The sequence below is a fragment of the Mus musculus genome, chromosome 7, assembly GCF_000001635.26.
Source record: "Mus musculus strain C57BL/6J chromosome 7, GRCm38.p6 C57BL/6J".
In the NCBI taxonomy this organism is placed as follows: domain Eukaryota; kingdom Metazoa; phylum Chordata; class Mammalia; order Rodentia; family Muridae; genus Mus; species Mus musculus.
Genome location: NC_000073.6, coordinates 19,138,816 through 19,154,122, shown reverse-complemented (window position 1 = coordinate 19,154,122; position 15,307 = coordinate 19,138,816). Strand labels below are relative to the sequence as shown.

The 15,307-nt window shown below is 49.8% G+C and overlaps 2 protein-coding genes across 3 annotated transcripts; one reads left to right on the top strand and one right to left on the bottom strand.

The window, feature by feature from the left end:
- Positions 1-1,388: 1,388 nt before the first annotated feature.
- Positions 1,389-4,678, bottom strand: Snrpd2 (small nuclear ribonucleoprotein D2). 2 transcript variants are annotated; one of them, XM_030241969.1, is made up of 4 exons: positions 4,567-4,678; positions 4,229-4,426; positions 2,726-2,905; positions 1,389-1,647 (listed from the first exon to the last, which is right to left on the bottom strand). In XM_030241969.1, coding segments are annotated over exons 2-4 (357 nt in total). In that variant the 5' UTR covers positions 4,231-4,426; positions 4,567-4,678; the 3' UTR covers positions 1,389-1,472. The 2 variants fall into 2 exon arrangements, with proteins under 2 accessions (XP_030097829.1, NP_081219.1); NM_026943.1 differs by lacking the exon at positions 4,567-4,678 and having other exon boundaries at positions 1,397-1,647; positions 4,229-4,285.
- Positions 4,679-4,926: 248 nt separating this feature from the next.
- Qpctl (glutaminyl-peptide cyclotransferase-like) lies at positions 4,927-13,906 on the top strand. The gene is made up of 7 exons (NM_026111.3): positions 4,927-5,147; positions 5,604-5,747; positions 6,972-7,253; positions 9,087-9,239; positions 9,364-9,463; positions 10,821-10,937; positions 12,824-13,906. Exons 1-7 carry the CDS (start codon positions 4,938-4,940, stop codon positions 12,967-12,969), a joined length of 1,152 nt encoding a protein of 383 aa, NP_080387.2. The 5' UTR covers positions 4,927-4,937; the 3' UTR covers positions 12,970-13,906.
- Positions 13,907-15,307: the final 1,401 nt, after the last annotated feature.

Below are 15,307 nucleotides of genomic sequence, written 5' to 3'. Positions count from 1 at the left end.
GTGCTAGGCATTAAACTTGGTAGCCACTGAGCCATTTCACCAGCCCTGGCTGCCTATCAGGATGTAGCTTCATTATCTCTTACATGGGTGACTTTGGGACATGTCAATGCTTTTCCTGAATCTCAGTGGTTTCAACTGAATGAGCTTAGGATAGCTGTGGTGACGTAGGTCTGTTATCCTAGTTGCTTGGAAGATTATGGCTGGGGGATTACAAGCTCAAGGCCAGCCTGGGAAACTTCCTAAGAAGTTTCCTGTCTTAATGGAAGGACTGGGGAGATGGTTCAGTGGTTAGAAGCATTTGCGATATAAGCATGAGACCCTCAATTAGAATCTGTAGCATGGGGTGGAGACAGAATTGCTGGAGTTTGCTGGGCATCAGCCTGGTTCTGTTCAATGAGAGACTCTGTCTCAAGGGAATTAAGGGCAGTGTTAGAGGACACCTAATATTGTACTTGGGCACATATATATATATGTAAGTGAATGGAGGGCTGGGGATTTAGCTCATGGGGGAGAGCTTGCTAAGCATATGAGACCCTAGGTCCAATTCTCAGGACCACAAAAGAACAAAAGAGAGAGCTCTAAAGTACACAACAAAGCTGTTCTTTCTGGCAGCAGCTCAGGGAACACATGCAAGTTTTCTTGGCTGCAGGCTTCGAAGTTCTGTACAGGGACGCACAGGATAACGTTAGCTGTGACTTCCACAGTTCAGGAGGACAGCTAGGCTGAATGGTGGTAGCTCATACCTTTAATCCCAGGACTCATGAGGCAGAAGCAGGGGGAATCTGAGTTTGAGGACAGCCTGGTCTACAAAGTGAGTTCCAAGACTGCCAGGACTATAGAGAGAAATTCTGTCTTGAAAAGAAAAAAGAAAGAGGACAGCTAAAGGGCCAGAGAGATGGCTTAACAGTTAAGAGCACTTGTTGCTCTTGTAGAAGACCCAGGTTTTTTTCCCAGCACCCACATGGCTGCCTCACCACCACATGTAACTACCTCTAGGGGCATCCAACTCTCCTTTTCTGGCTCCTATGGGTACCAAGAACAGACACATCCAGGCAAAACACCCATACATGTTTTATATACATGTAAAGAGGGCAGAGACTCCTGACCTCCAGCCCATGATCGCCTGGGAGGACACAGACAGAGATACCAGATAGACAGAGTTGTGGGTAGAGCAGAAGGCCCTGGGTCCTCCACGAGCCTCTTAAATAGGCTTCCCTTTCCCACTTGCACATTGTCAGAGAATCCCTCTGTCCACAATACACAAAAGTCCAATTAAACTGTCTCCTTTGCAGACAGGGCTGTTATATACCGCAGCACCCACAGGCCCTGTCCTAGTGCTCAGCCCAACACACTCTTTTAAGACCCAAGAGCAGAGAAGACCACTGGAAAACATAAAAACCAAAAAGCACAGGGTTTTATTTCTCGCCCACTGGGCAGGGTTCTGCAGGCCTTCGCAGGGCAGGGAGCAGGCTCTACTTGCCAGCGATGAGTGGGTTCCGCAGCACCACGATGACCGAGTCCCCGCGCAGGAACATCTTGGAGATGTAGCGGTCCTTGTTGACAGGCTTGGATTTCTTCTTGCCCTTGCCGCTCTTGGGAACCTCAGTCCACATCTCCTTCACATTTTCCAGCACCATGTTGCAGTGCCTGATGGGGTAGGGGTGGGGGGGGAAGCTGGAGTAAGGGGGGGCATTCCGAGTGCCCACCTTTGCCTGGCACTGTGTGAACTCTCCAGCAGCAGGCATAAGGAAAGCCCAGGCTCCACAGTGGGGATGGGCAGGCTGCAAAGTGATTTCACTTTATAGTGTCCCTTCTGTGCCTCAGTTTCCCCCTTCATGAAATGGAGACAGTCTATTTCATAGGGCTGGTGTGAAGATTGGATGAATAAAGAACTCAGGACCCAGCAGAGTAAAGCCCACCAAAATGGCCCTGGCTCTGGCGTTAACTCTAACTCTGAGAGAAACAGCAGGAGAGAAGCACTTGCTCCCTCCAGAGGGTCTTAGGGTGCTGGGGTTAGACACGGCTCCCAACACGCGCACTCCAGTGCTGCACAGTCCTGTCCTCATGGGGCCGGGTGGCCATTGTTCACACTTGGATCAGTTCTTTCCACAAATGCTTGCTTGAGGACAGTGAATAAGAGCAAAGTACAGTGCCAGATGTGTATGGCTAAGTCACAAGGCAAGTCCCATGCTAACTAAAACAATAAAGCAGGACGGCATGCTTCATGCAATCCTGTAATCCCAGCGCTCGGGAGATGGGAGCAGGAGGATTAGAAGTGTAAGGTTAGCCTCTGCCACATCTGTAGCCAGTTCGAGCTACATAGTAAAGACCCTGTCTCAAAACAAACTACAAAGCAATACAAGATATTTGACACTGATGTCTGGTCTACAGATAAACAAATCAAATATCGAAATTCCAGTCCAATTTCCTGCCAGGGGATTCTGATAACTACTAGACATGTCCATAGCATACAGACTCATATGCAGACAAAACACCTAAACACGTAAGATATGTATTATAAAAAGGTTAAGCATCGCCACTTTCTACATTTTTGAGCTAGGTCGTGCCATGAGACACTGGCTGGCCTCCAACTCATAGTGATTCCCCGAGTGCTGAGATTAAAGGTGCTTTGTCACCGTGTGTGCCCACCTTATTATCCTTCTGGAATGACCTTTCCTTCAGGCCCCTCGGACCCAGACCCAGCCCTCCCCAAGACAGCACTCACCTGTCAAAGGCCTTCACCCGGCCCAGCAGCTTCTTGTTGTTGCGACAGTTAATGAGCACTTGCGTGTTGTTCTTGACCGACTGCGTGAGCACTGAGAGGGGACCTGTGTTGAATTCCTCCTCCTCCCGCTTCTGCAGCTCCTCTGGGGTCATCTCACTCTTGGGTTTATTGAGGAGACTCCTGGATAGAGAACCCAGGGGTGAGATGGGTTCAAGTTGGAAATGTACGTGATCAAAGCCACACTGTCCAGTGTCTCCCCAGCCCCCTTTCTGGTGCAGTCTTTTCTGGAGGCAGGAGAGACATTTCCATGGTAGCCTGCCCCGGCTCATCTACCTAACCTCTTCCACCCACCGCTGACCTTGAATTCTCAATTCTCCTGACTCCACTGCCTAAGGTCTGAGATGACAGAGGCTCACCATCATGCCTGGCAGTTGATTCTTCTTTCAAACCTTACTCTATCCTTATATCTTGTCATCTGCCACCATGGTACATCCAAACCTTGGCCCTTTCTATCCGCAACCTAAACTTCAATCATCTCTCTCCATGAACCTCCGCCCCACCCCACAACATCTCACTGTAGAAGCCTGGCTGCCCCAGAACTCAGACTTGTCTCTGCCTCCTGAGTATTGGGAGTACAGGCACGTGCCACTATGTCTAGTTTGTGTGTGGTTAAGGACCAAACCCAGTACCCACAGTAGGTAAGTACTCTGTCCACTGAGCTAAATCTGCATCCCAAGAACTGGGCTTTCAATGCATCCTACTGTGCTACCTACTGGCATTATATCTTTCCTGCTCAATTCTCCATCCAAACCTGATTATCTAAGGTGTATGTACCTATTTATTACTCTATGGCTTTCCTACTCCACTCTTTTTACAAGCACCAGGGAGATTCCCCCACCCCCTTGGAGGCAAGGACCTTTTATTTACCATGTGTCTTAACTTACAAGCAGTCTACATAGTATATGCTCAATGAATAAACACGCACCAAACCACTGTAGTACCCTGCTACTCTGACAGTCTCTAGTTAGGTTCTCTAATTTATCCTGGTTACGTCCCATACTTTTCACTATTTCTAACAGTTCTTCCTTCCCCGCCAAGCTCTTTATTCATAAGACCACTTCCATTTAAAATTACTATTACTTTTGGAAGCGGTCTCGCTATGAAGCTGGCCAAGGCCAACTAGCGAACCTCCTGCATCAGCCTCTCGAGGCCTGGGATTCCAGGCATGTGCCATCAGACTCAGCTTTCCCTTTATGGTTCCTTTCCACAAGACTCAGGACCTCGGAGAGTCTCATGCCCGTTATGGAATAAAGCTGTCCCCTCTCCGGAACTCAAGATCCGAGCGAGGCCCCAAGCCCGATCTCAAATACCCCAGAAGGAAAAACATTACTTTTGCCCGAGGAACTCTACCCTCAGCTATAAAAACACCCCATTTCGACCGTTATTCAGCTAAACTGTCCACCTCCATCTCCACGGCCCCGCCAAAGCCCAGCCCGGCCTCACATGGTGTAGGTTTCGCTCGCAGATCACTCCCGCCTCCAAGCGCGTTGCTCCAGCCTTTGGCGTACAGGGCGAGAAGGGCGGGACTTCCGTCTCCTGCGGCTCACTTCCGTCGGCGCCTGCGCAACCAAATACCAGCGGCTGTGGGCGTGGCCTGTTACCATAGCGACCCTTCAGGCTGCACTCTCCTGTAGAAAATGCCTATAAGGAGGATTTGAAGCTTCTGAGGATCACAATAGGGTGTCTGCTCATGAGGAAAATAATACGGGGTCTGACTAGAATTATTTTCCCGTCAAACCGTCCAGTTGGAAGATGGAAAACACAACCCCATTTCCAAATACCCTCGGACACTTTTCTTGAGGGCATGGCTTCAGGTAAACCAATCGGCTCCTTGTTTTAGGGATGGATGCCGCCCCTTTTTTCCTTGAACGACAGTTTCTTGATCGACTTCCGTGAGGGGCGTGACCCCGCGCCTTGGAAGGTTTCGCACATTCGGACGCAGCCCATTGACTGGTCCTCTTCCGTGGAGGCGGGCCTTAAGGTTTCCGCCCTCCTTTTTGGGTGGGGCGGCGCTTAGGACAGCCAATCGCAATCGTCTCAGGGAAGGACGCAGTTACTCTGCTTCTTTATTGGGTTTTGTAACCTCAGCGAGGCGGATCTTGGCCTAAAACTCAAACCACCATACCGGGATTGGTTTCAGAGCAAAGCTACCATGAGTCCCGGGAGCCGCGGGCGGCCCCGGCAGCGGCTCGAGGATCGTGGCCTCATGAAACCACCCTCACTTTCCAAGCGCCGTCTTCTGCCGCGAGTGCAGTTCCTGCCCCTGCTGCTGCTGGCGCTGGCTATGGGCTTGGCTTTCTATATCGTCTGGAACAGCTGGCACCCTGGGGTTGAGGAGATGTCACGGAGCCGGGATCTGCGGGTGAGCCCTGGCTGGTGCCCAGCCAGCGTCATTTCCCTCTTTCCCTTCGTATTGAGTCTCAGGTTACCGTGGTCTTATCATTTGGCTTTTGCCGCCTGTGCCATTTATCCATGACTTGAGCGCGTGCCCCTACCCAACAAAATAAGGCTTCAGGCTTGTTTTGTGATAGACCCCACTGAAGATGACGAGTCCTCATAGCAACACTGGTAGAACTGAGTTCTATGCCCAAGCCATCTATTTAGAAATTTCCATCACCCGATTGCAATTTCCTCGTTAGGACTGCGGTAGGCTGGACCAGATTTGCTTTGAAGATTTCTCCCAGTCTAGGAAATCTTTGATGCTGGAGATTTGCATTACCAGGAAGAGCCAGGACTCCTAGTAGGCAACGGCGCCCAGGATAAGGTGGGAATGGGGTTGTTTTCATTTTTCTTTTTCCCATCCCATTTCCCAACCAAGGTCCCGCTGATCGGAAGCCTTTCAGAAGCCAAGCTGCGGCTGGTGGTAGGGCAGCTGGATCCGCAGCGTCTCTGGGGAACTTTCCTGCGTCCCTTATTGATTGTGCGACCCCCGGGTAGTTCTGGCAATCTCCAAGTGAGAAAGGTAAAGGGTTTTATTGTCAACCCCCAACTTCCTTTCCCCAGTTTGTCAGGAAATGGAACTCAGGCTCCGAAGATCCCAAAACAGCCAGGAGGCAGAAGTGATCTGATGGGGGTCGGGGGACAGAGATGGGGAGTAGGCGGGTAGGGGAGTGGTGGTGGTGGTGGCTGCAGCGGCAGGTGAACCTGACTAGATTCTCTTGGTGGTACACAAATCCCGCACTATACGACCCCCACTAAATATTATCCTATATTAGGCAGAAGCAGTGTACTCTCTGGTGAGGTCTGAACTAATATAATCTCCACTATACAGATGAGGAAACTGAAGTTTTTACATTTTGTCCAAGTCCCACAGCTAATTAGAATTAAAATCCAAGAAGGTTGGCTTCAGAATTAGTGGTGTGGTGCCATTCAGATACTGTGTTTAGGATCCACTTTAGTTGGACTAACTTCTTAACCTCTTTGGGACTCAGCTTCCTCATCTTCAAAATGGGGACAGTCACTGATATCGTTGATTTCATAGGGATCCTAAAACAGGCTTGGCAGATAGTGAGAACGTTTTAAGAGGAACTTAGAGCATGTCCCCACATGCTTAGAATCATGCAATGTGAGGATGGGGGTGTGGCTCAATGGTAGAAAGTTTGCCGAGTATTCACCAGTGGGGGCTGTGGCTGTGGCTGTAAAAGCATCATTCAGGAAACCCGGGACCGACCCTCAGCACCATGGAGAGAGACAGGAAGAGGGAAAGGGTGGATGTGAGTTCCTTGAAAGCTGGCCTACATGTGATTTTGGAAGCATCAACATGAGGGGAGAGAGGGAGAGAGAAGCGGGGGAAGAGAGAGGGAGAGGGGGAGAAAAAGAGAAGGTGGGGAGAGAAACTCACTCCCCACACCTGGGTGTAGTGGTGGTCTGGGTCTATAATCCTATCATTCTGGAAGCAGAAGCATTATCTGGAGTTCCAGCCTAGGCTACACAGCAAGCTGGAGGCTAGCCTGGACTACACAGTGAGATTCTGTCTCAAAATAAGCCATGGCAAGTTTTGTTGCTACCGAGAAGTATGGTGGTTCTACATCTGGCTCCCAGCAGAAGTCAGTGTCGAGGGAACAACATAAACCAGAGTGGGACTTTCTAGTCACCCCGACTGCTCTGCGTGGCTCCAGTCACAAGGCCCTTCTCCCCACCTCCTCCCCAGTCCCTGTCCACCCTCCTACCTCTCTCTTGCCACTAGTTCCTGGAGGCTACGTTGCAGTCCCTGTCGGCAGGCTGGCATGTTGAACTGGACCCATTCACGGCCTCAACCCCCTTGGGGCCACTGGACTTCGGGAACGTGGTGGCCACACTTGACCCAGGAGCTGCCCGTCACCTCACCCTCGCCTGCCATTATGACTCTAAGTTCTTCCCTCCGGGGTTGCCCCCCTTTGTGGGGGCCACAGATTCAGCTGTGCCCTGTGCCCTGCTTCTGGAGTTGGTCCAGGCCCTTGATGCCATGCTGAGCAGAATCAAGCAGCAGGTGAGGAGAAGGGGCGGGTAGTCTATCTCTGGCCCACATCCTCGTTTCTGTCTGCTATGCTTTCCCTTTTTGATAGAGGGTTTCACTAGTATGTAGCCCAAGCTAGCCTTGAACTCAGTCATTCTGCACCACCCTTCCAAGCCGTGACACGGCAGGTCTGGGCCACCAGACCTACTGTCATCCTTGCTTTCTTCAAGTCCCAGCTGTGTCTCAGGTGGGCCGTACTAACATCAAACTCAAGAATGCATTTGAACTAGTGACCCTCTTGCTTCCATCTCCCAAGTGCTATCATCACAGTCGTACATGTACCACCGCGCCTTATTTATGCTGTTCTGGACACCGAGCCCAGGGCGTCACGCATGTCCAGTAAGGTTTTGTCAGCTGCGCTACATCCGCAGTCTTCCACAGGGATCTACATCCTAAATGGCACATCCTGCCTTCCTGTGTCTGGAGACTTCTCCCATGGACCCCCGTCCCATCCTAACCCTAAGCCAGAGTCCTGAGGCTAGACCTGAGGTGCACTCTACTCTAGCCACACCCCTTTCAGTGTCCCTCCAATCCAGAGGCTTCATTTCCACCTCATTAGCATTTACTATTTGCCTTGTAAAGCTCACTTCTCACTATGGGTCATCCGCCCCCCCCTCAACCCCCCTCCTGGCAGGCTCTCCTTCCCCCCCCGCCCCCCACCCCAAGTAACTTTCCGGTCACTGCCCATTCCTTATGGTGCCAATGACTTTTCTCTAAGCTCAGTATGTTCCATGATACAGACCTGGCTTCTCCTTCCTGTTATGTCTCCCTGAGTGAGAGAGAATAAAGTCCGACATTAGTAGAAATCTGTGGAATGAAAACACACATTTCATCAAGTCTCTGTCCTCCTCAGACCCTTCCTCTGGTTCCCCAGTGCTTCTGTTACAAACCAAGCCTGAAAACTTGATATTCCTAACGCCTCTCCTTCCTCGCACAGCCCCCTGGCCCCGGCTCTGGTCCAGGCCGTCCCCTTGCCTGGGAATACTGTTTGCTCTTTGCTAGGTCAAGTCCCATCAACTCACTCTCAGTGCAAACGCTCCTGTCCAGTGACCCAGTGGCCTCTGCTGGCCAGATCAACCTGCAGCCTCCTGGACCCTCAGAAGCTGGTGATCTGGGGAGCATTTGCCCTAATTGTGTTTTGCTGTTTGTGCAGTGGGTCTGTCTGTCAGTCTGTCTGTCCCAGCTAGACTTAAGTAATAATAACTGGAGCTGACTCGTTTTCAGTTCTTACAGACCTGGATTCAAATGTGATCCTGTGAACAGAGCTGTTGCTAACCCCATTCATAGATGAAGAAATTGAGCCAACCCTGGTGGCTAAGGCCTGTAATCCCAGCTCCTCCAGACATGGAGGCCTGAGGAGCAGAGAAGTTCAAGGCCAGCCTGGGCTACAGAGTGAGCTCAAGGGTAGCTTGGGCAATTGGATGAAACCCTGCATGTCTAGCATATGGGCATCCCTAGAGCATTCTCCAGCAGCACAAAAATAGAAACAAGACAAAACAAAATAAAATGGGCATTATGCTGCACACCTGTGATCCCAGGAGGGCTGGAAAGGTGCAGTCCAGCTTGGGCTGTTCTAACTTTATCTCAAGACAAAACAACAACAACAAAAAGGTAGCTACTTTGTCTAACAACCACCTACAGCGTGGACTTGAACCCAGGCCTCTGGCTCAACCTGTGACTTCTGTCACCACACTGCATGAATGAGGACACTTGGTTTGTCCCACCCCAGATGTGCAAATAAATAGGCAAGGCCACGGGTGGGCCGATGCCAAGGGTTGGTGCTGATTTGGTAGCTTGCTCCTATAGGCAGCACCGGTGACCCTGCAGCTGCTTTTCTTGGATGGGGAGGAGGCACTGAAGGAGTGGGGACCAAAGGACTCCCTCTATGGCTCCCGGCACCTAGCTCAGATCATGGAGTCTATACCACACAGCCCTGGCCCCACCAGGATCCAGGCTATTGTAAGATTCATTCCTCTGGGCTCTGGAGCAGGAGGGGGGCGGGGGAAGGTGGGGTGGGTCAGTAGCAGGAGGCGGGGGCGGGGGAAGGTGGGGTGGGTCAGTAGCACTGGACTCCTTCCCCCAGGAGCTCTTTGTCCTCCTCGACCTTCTGGGAGCATCCAGTCCGATCTTCTTCAGTCACTTCCCTCGCACAGCCCGCTGGTTCCAGCGACTGAGGAGCATTGGTAAGGAGGGCAGGCCAAGGCTGGGGTGGACAGGCACCTGACCCCTGTGTATCCTCTAGCCTTCCCTCCCATCCCTGGGCTAAGAAACTAGGACAGAAACAAGCTGACCCTATGAAGGTCAAGTGTAGTGATTCTGAGAATTCTTTTTTTTTAAAATTATTTATTTATTATATGTAAATACAATGTAGCTGTCTTCAGGCACACCAGAAGAGGGCATCTGACCTTATTACAGATGGTTGTGAGCCACCATGTGGTTGCTGGAACTCGCTCTATAGACCCGGCTGGACTTAAACTCAGAGATCCACCTGCCTCTGCTTTCTAAGTGCTAGGATTAAAGGTGTGCGCTGCCACAGCTGGGCAACAGTAGAATTCTTATGTGAGACTGACCTGATTTCAAACCCTGGGTCTGCCTGGACAAGACACTGGTCTCTCAAACCTCTATTTCTTTTATGGAAAACAAGCATGGTGACGATGCTAAGGGGCCATTGCTGTGAACTAGTCATCATGGTGTGCATGCCTGTAATACCAACACTCAGGAAGCTGAGGCACAGAGATTGCAGGTTCAAGGCTATTCTGGGCTACATAATGAGTTTCAGTCTAGGATAAGCTGCCTGGTAGTGTTCACCTATATCCCAGAACTTTCGAGGCTGAGGCAAGAGGAGTGTGAATTCTAGGCAAGTCTGGGCTATGAAGCAAGGTCTTATCTCAAATAATAACTGATATTGGTGGTGCACTCCTGTAACACAGCACTTGGGAGGTAGTTGTAGGGCAGGAGGATTAAGGAGGGCTCGTGGTCATCCTCAGCCACATATAGAGTATGAGGCTGGCTGCAGCACCTGAAGATCCTGTCGCTGAAAATGTCTAAATAAATAGATAGACTAGAAGAGGGACATGGGGGTCAGCGGCATGGCTTAGTGAGTAAAGGTGCTTGCCTCAAAAGCCTGGCAGCCTGTCAATTCCCAGAACCCTTGTAAAGTTGGAGGGAGAAAACTGAGTCCACTCCCCCAACCACACAAGGACGAGTAGGAAAAAGAAATGGAGGCATCCACCTCCTCCTACACAGAGAAGGAGTACATGGGACCAGGAGTAGGCAACATGCAAAAAAAAAAAAAAAAAAAAAAAGAAACACATGGAGCTGGAGAGCTGTCTCAGTGGGGAAGAGCATTGGCTGCCCTTTCAGAGGATCTGGGTTCGAGTCCCAGCACCCATGTATAACTCCAGTTCTGGAGGACCTGATGCACTCTCCTTTGGCCCCGCGGCACTGTATGCACATGGAGCACATATACATGCACTGGTATTGGGGTGGCATATCTGACTGCTGACTATAATCTTGCTCTCTAATCCCACTCCTCTCCAGAGAAGCGCCTTCACCGGCTGAACCTACTGCAGTCTCACCCCCAGGAAGTGATGTACTTCCAACCCGGGGAGCCCCCCGGCCCTGTGGAAGATGACCACATCCCCTTCCTTCGCAGAGGTACTTGCTGGGGTGAGGGGTACAAGGAAGCCTCCTTCCCAAGGCTAGGGACTGCTGGCAAGTGGCTCAGTCCTGATCTCTTCATCTGTAAAATGGGGAGCATGGAGGGCATTAAATATGCAAATATGGGTCAAGATTTGACTTGGAGCTGAGCCCAGTATACAGAAAGCGCACAGTGCCGCCTCTTGCATGCCAGGAGAGCATCCTTTTCCTCACTGCTTCCTTCAGTGAGTGCCTCTCCAGGTGGGTGAGGAATGAGGTGTCAGAGCTACTCTAACGGTTCCCAGGCCAGCTGCCTCTGTGAACACACAAGGAAGGGAGGACTTTGGGTTCAAATCTTACTGTATTGTTTACTAGGGCTAGGACTCAGGCAAATCAGTGTGTCTGTTTCTCTGCTTCAATTTCCATAGCTGTAACATGGGAGTAGAAGACAGTAGTACTGGACAGGACTAGTCTTAGCAGGAGAATTATATAAGCCTATAAAATTTGAGAGTATAGTTCAATGGTAGGGCCTCTGCCTAGAATCCCCTAGTGAGGGGTCAGGGCGAGGCTCAGTGGTAGAGCCTCTGCCTAAATTATCTTAGCACCACCCAACCAACACCATCCCATCCCCATCCCCACATCTGTTAAACCCCATCCCCCTGGCCAACAACAGAAAGCCATCCTAAAACCTGCAAAGAAAATGAGACCAGCCTGGACATCTTACTATAGTGAGGCCCTGTTTCTAACCAAATAGTTAAGCATGATTAATTAAATAAGGGTAATGGCAGTAGATGCCTACCTTAGATGAACCTAGGAGATGTGGCTCCTTTGGTAAAGCTCTTGCTTCTTGTGCATGAATCCTGGGCTGCATCCTCAGCAGTCAGTAGCCTGGTTTTGGTGGTGTAGATCTGTAGTCCCAGCATTGGGGAGGTGGAGCCAAGTAGGTGAGATGGTCATGGTCACTGCAGCCCCATAGCATCAGATATGTCCAGTGAGGAACAAGGGCCTCCTTCTCTGCCTCTACAGGTCCTTCAGTTTCGAGGTTCTTGGATTTGTTATGTAAACAACAGTCCTTATTTATTTATTTATTTATTTTTAAGACTGGGCTTTATTATGTAGTATGGGCTGTTCTGGAACTCACTTATGTAGACCAGGCTAGCCTCTTTAAACTCACCCCGACCTACATGTTCTGCCTCCCAACTACTGGGATTAAAGGAAGGCATGCACCACCACCATCCAGCAATTAAAACATTATTGTGAGCATGCAGGTGCATGGATGTGCCAGTGGAGGTCAGAGGTTAGAGGTCAGCTCTTGGGAACCAGTTGTTTTCTTTTACAGTGTGCCAGATTGAACTCTGGTCAACAGGCTCGGTGGTAGCCTGCTGCATCACTAACTTTTCTTTTTATTTATTTATTTATTTATTTATTTAATTTATTTATTGTATGCAAGTACACTGTAGCTGTACAGATGGTTGTAAGCCTTCATGTAGTTGTTGGGAATGGACTTTTTAGGACCTCTGCTCGCTCTGACCCAAAGATTTATTTATTATTATACATAAGTACACTGTATTGTAGCTGACTTCAGACACACCAGAAGAGGGAGTCAGATCTCATTACGGGTGGTTGTGAGCCACCATGTAGTTGCTGGGATTTGAACTCAGGACCTTCGGAAGAGCAGTCAGAGCTCTTACTTGCTGAGCCATCTCACCAGGCCCATCACTAACTTTTCTTAAACAGCATGTACCTTCTTATATTTAAAATCTTTCCTCAGGGTTTGGGGATGTAACTCAGAGGTAGCATGTTTGCTTAGCATACCCAAGGTCTTGGGTTGAGAGGTTAGAAAGCACTCGTTTCTTGACTGTCTTCGGGTTGCATCTGATGGATGAAATATTCTGTCCCCTCAGGGGTCCCGGTGCTCCACCTCATTGCCACGCCCTTCCCTGCTGTGTGGCACACACCTGCTGACACCGAGGCCAACCTCCACCCACCCACTGTGCATAACCTGAGCCGCATCCTTGCTGTGTTCCTGGCCGAGTACCTGGGACTCTAGCCTGCAGCCTGATACCTTGAAGGAATCTTATACACTTAGCTGTGGACTGGACAGGGGCACCTTGAGCCAGTGCAGGGTGGCCAGTCTCACCTCAGATGTATGCTACAACCATGTGAAGTCACCGTGTTTCAAGGATGCAAGGAACACTGAGGCACGAAAGAGCCAAAGGAAATAAGGAATCCTTTGGCTTCTGTCCTGAAGTAAATAACTGGAAGGTTCCAGGGACCAAATGATGTGTCACGGGCTGGCACGTGGACCAGCACCACCAACCAAATGAATCCATTGCGGCTAATGTTTGATGTCAGTTCATTTGCTACCGTACTCCACATGGGCATGGGCTCATAACTTAGGACAGAGACGAAGCCTAGTTCGATGGTCTACGGTCTGCTTGGCTCAGGGGTGCCAACCTCGAGGGTAAAGGGGAACGGAAGGCCACAGCGCTCATGAAAAGTGTCACTAAATGAACTTCCTCACTGCAAAGGTGAGATCTTCCAGAGTAAGAGGATGAAATGGTTCTCAAAGTACTCCACAGTGGGACCTCTTTGCAGGAAGGTATTTCAAGTGAAGCTGCCTCCAGGATTCTTTGGGAAATACTGCCTTTGGCAGGTTGAGAGTGGGAATGGACTGAATAGACAGAGGTCCACCTGGATGGAGTTAACCCGAACCTACCCTTTCCTTTTGTTGTGTGTGCAACTCTAGTCAAGTTTCTTTTTTCTTGAGACTTTGTTTCTCTGTGTAGCCCTGCCTGATTTGAAACTCAATCTATAGACCAGCTGGCCTCAAATTTAGAGATTCACCTTCCTCTACCTCCAGACTTGCTGGGATTAAAGGCGTGTGCCCCCACTGCCTGGCTGGCCTGGAACTTTCTATGTAGATCTTGAACACAAGAGCCGTGACTCCACCGTCACTGGAATTGAAAGGAAAAGCCACCACACCCAGCCCTACTGCTTTCTTTTTTTTTTTTTTTTTATAATTTTATTTCATGTGCAGTTGTGTTTTGTGAGAGTGTTAGATCCTCTAGAACTGGCATTAAAGCCACGTGTGTACTGCCATATACAGACACTGGGAATTGAACCTGGATCCTCTGGAAGGGTAGCCATTGCTCTTAACCACTGAGCCATCTCTCCAAATGAGGTCTATATAGCCCTGACTTCTCTGGAGTTATGGTGTCCAGATTAGCCACAAGCTCAGAATCTTCCTACTCAGTCCTGAGTGCTGGGATAACAGGTTTATACCTTGCCATAGCCAGCCAGAGGTTCTCAAGCCCAACAAACAAACAAAAACAAGCCAGGCTCCCTAGCTGGGTGGTGGTGGCGCACGCTTTTAATCCCAGCACTCAGGCAGTAGAGGCAGGTGGATCTCTGAGTTCCATGCCAGCCTGGTCTACAGAGTAAGTTTCAGGACAGCCAGGGCCAACACAGAAACCCTGCTTCAAAAAGCTAAAACAAAACCAAAAAATTAAAAACCAAAAATATCCCTTCTAACCAACCAAAAATAAAAAAATAAAATGAAAATAAAACAGGCTTCCAAGATTCACCCCAAACCTACTACAGTACCAACAGGGCATCATCACATCATAGTGGGTCATGACTGCACCTTCAATCTCAGTACCCGAGAGACAGAAGCAAGTAGATTTCGGGGACAGCCAGGGTTACACAATGAATCCTGTCTCAATTAGACCAACTTACTCTTAAGGCCAGTTTGGTGAATGCACAGTTGCTTAGGAAACACACTCCAGGAAAACCACAGGTGGTGGGAACCAGGATGAGCCCAGTCGGTCACCTAGGATTTGCTTAGTGTGTGCAAAACCATCCATCTAAGTAAGATGAAGTGCTAATAATGAGGGAGTCCACTAGTTCTAGTCAACTTCAGCACAGTTCCTGGGAACCTGAGCCATAACTCACAGAAGAGCCAGGAATGATGACACAGGTCTGTTCATCTTTGCTCATTAAGTTCAAGGCCTGCCTGGGATAGAATGAATTCCAAACCTGCTTGGCAATTTAGTGAGGCCCTATCTAAAGTGGGCTGAAAATGTAGCTCAGTGCCTAGAATCCCTCAGTGAGGGGCTGGGGGCATGGCTCAGTGGTAGAGCGGTTGCCTAGCACGTGTGGCTCTGGGTTCCATTCTCAGCGACACACACACACACACACACACACACACACACACTCACCATCTGGTTATTTGTATATGGGATAGGAAACGAATTTTTTGGGTCTGTGAAAAAGTTTCAGTGGATAGAAATGCTGTTGCCTAAGCCTGATGATTTTAGTTTGATTCCTGGAACCTACTGTGGGAAGAGACCTATACACACGTGCAGTCCCACATGTGCACCTGTGCT

Bases quoted from the DNA above. Each gene is read 5' to 3' on its own strand.
- Snrpd2 (XM_030241969.1), bottom strand. The intron at 1,648-2,725 runs GTGAGTGCTGTC...CTACCCCATCAG, and splicing joins CGGGTGAAGGCCTTTGACAG to GCACTGCAACATGGTGCTGG.
- Qpctl (NM_026111.3), top strand. From the start codon at position 4,938: ATGAGTCCCGGGAGCCGCGGGCGGCCCCGGCAGCGGCTCGAGGATCGT. The intron at 9,240-9,363 runs GTAAGATTCATT...TCCTTCCCCCAG, and splicing joins CCACCAGGATCCAGGCTATT to GAGCTCTTTGTCCTCCTCGA. The intron at 9,464-10,820 runs GTAAGGAGGGCA...ACTCCTCTCCAG, and splicing joins CCAGCGACTGAGGAGCATTG to AGAAGCGCCTTCACCGGCTG.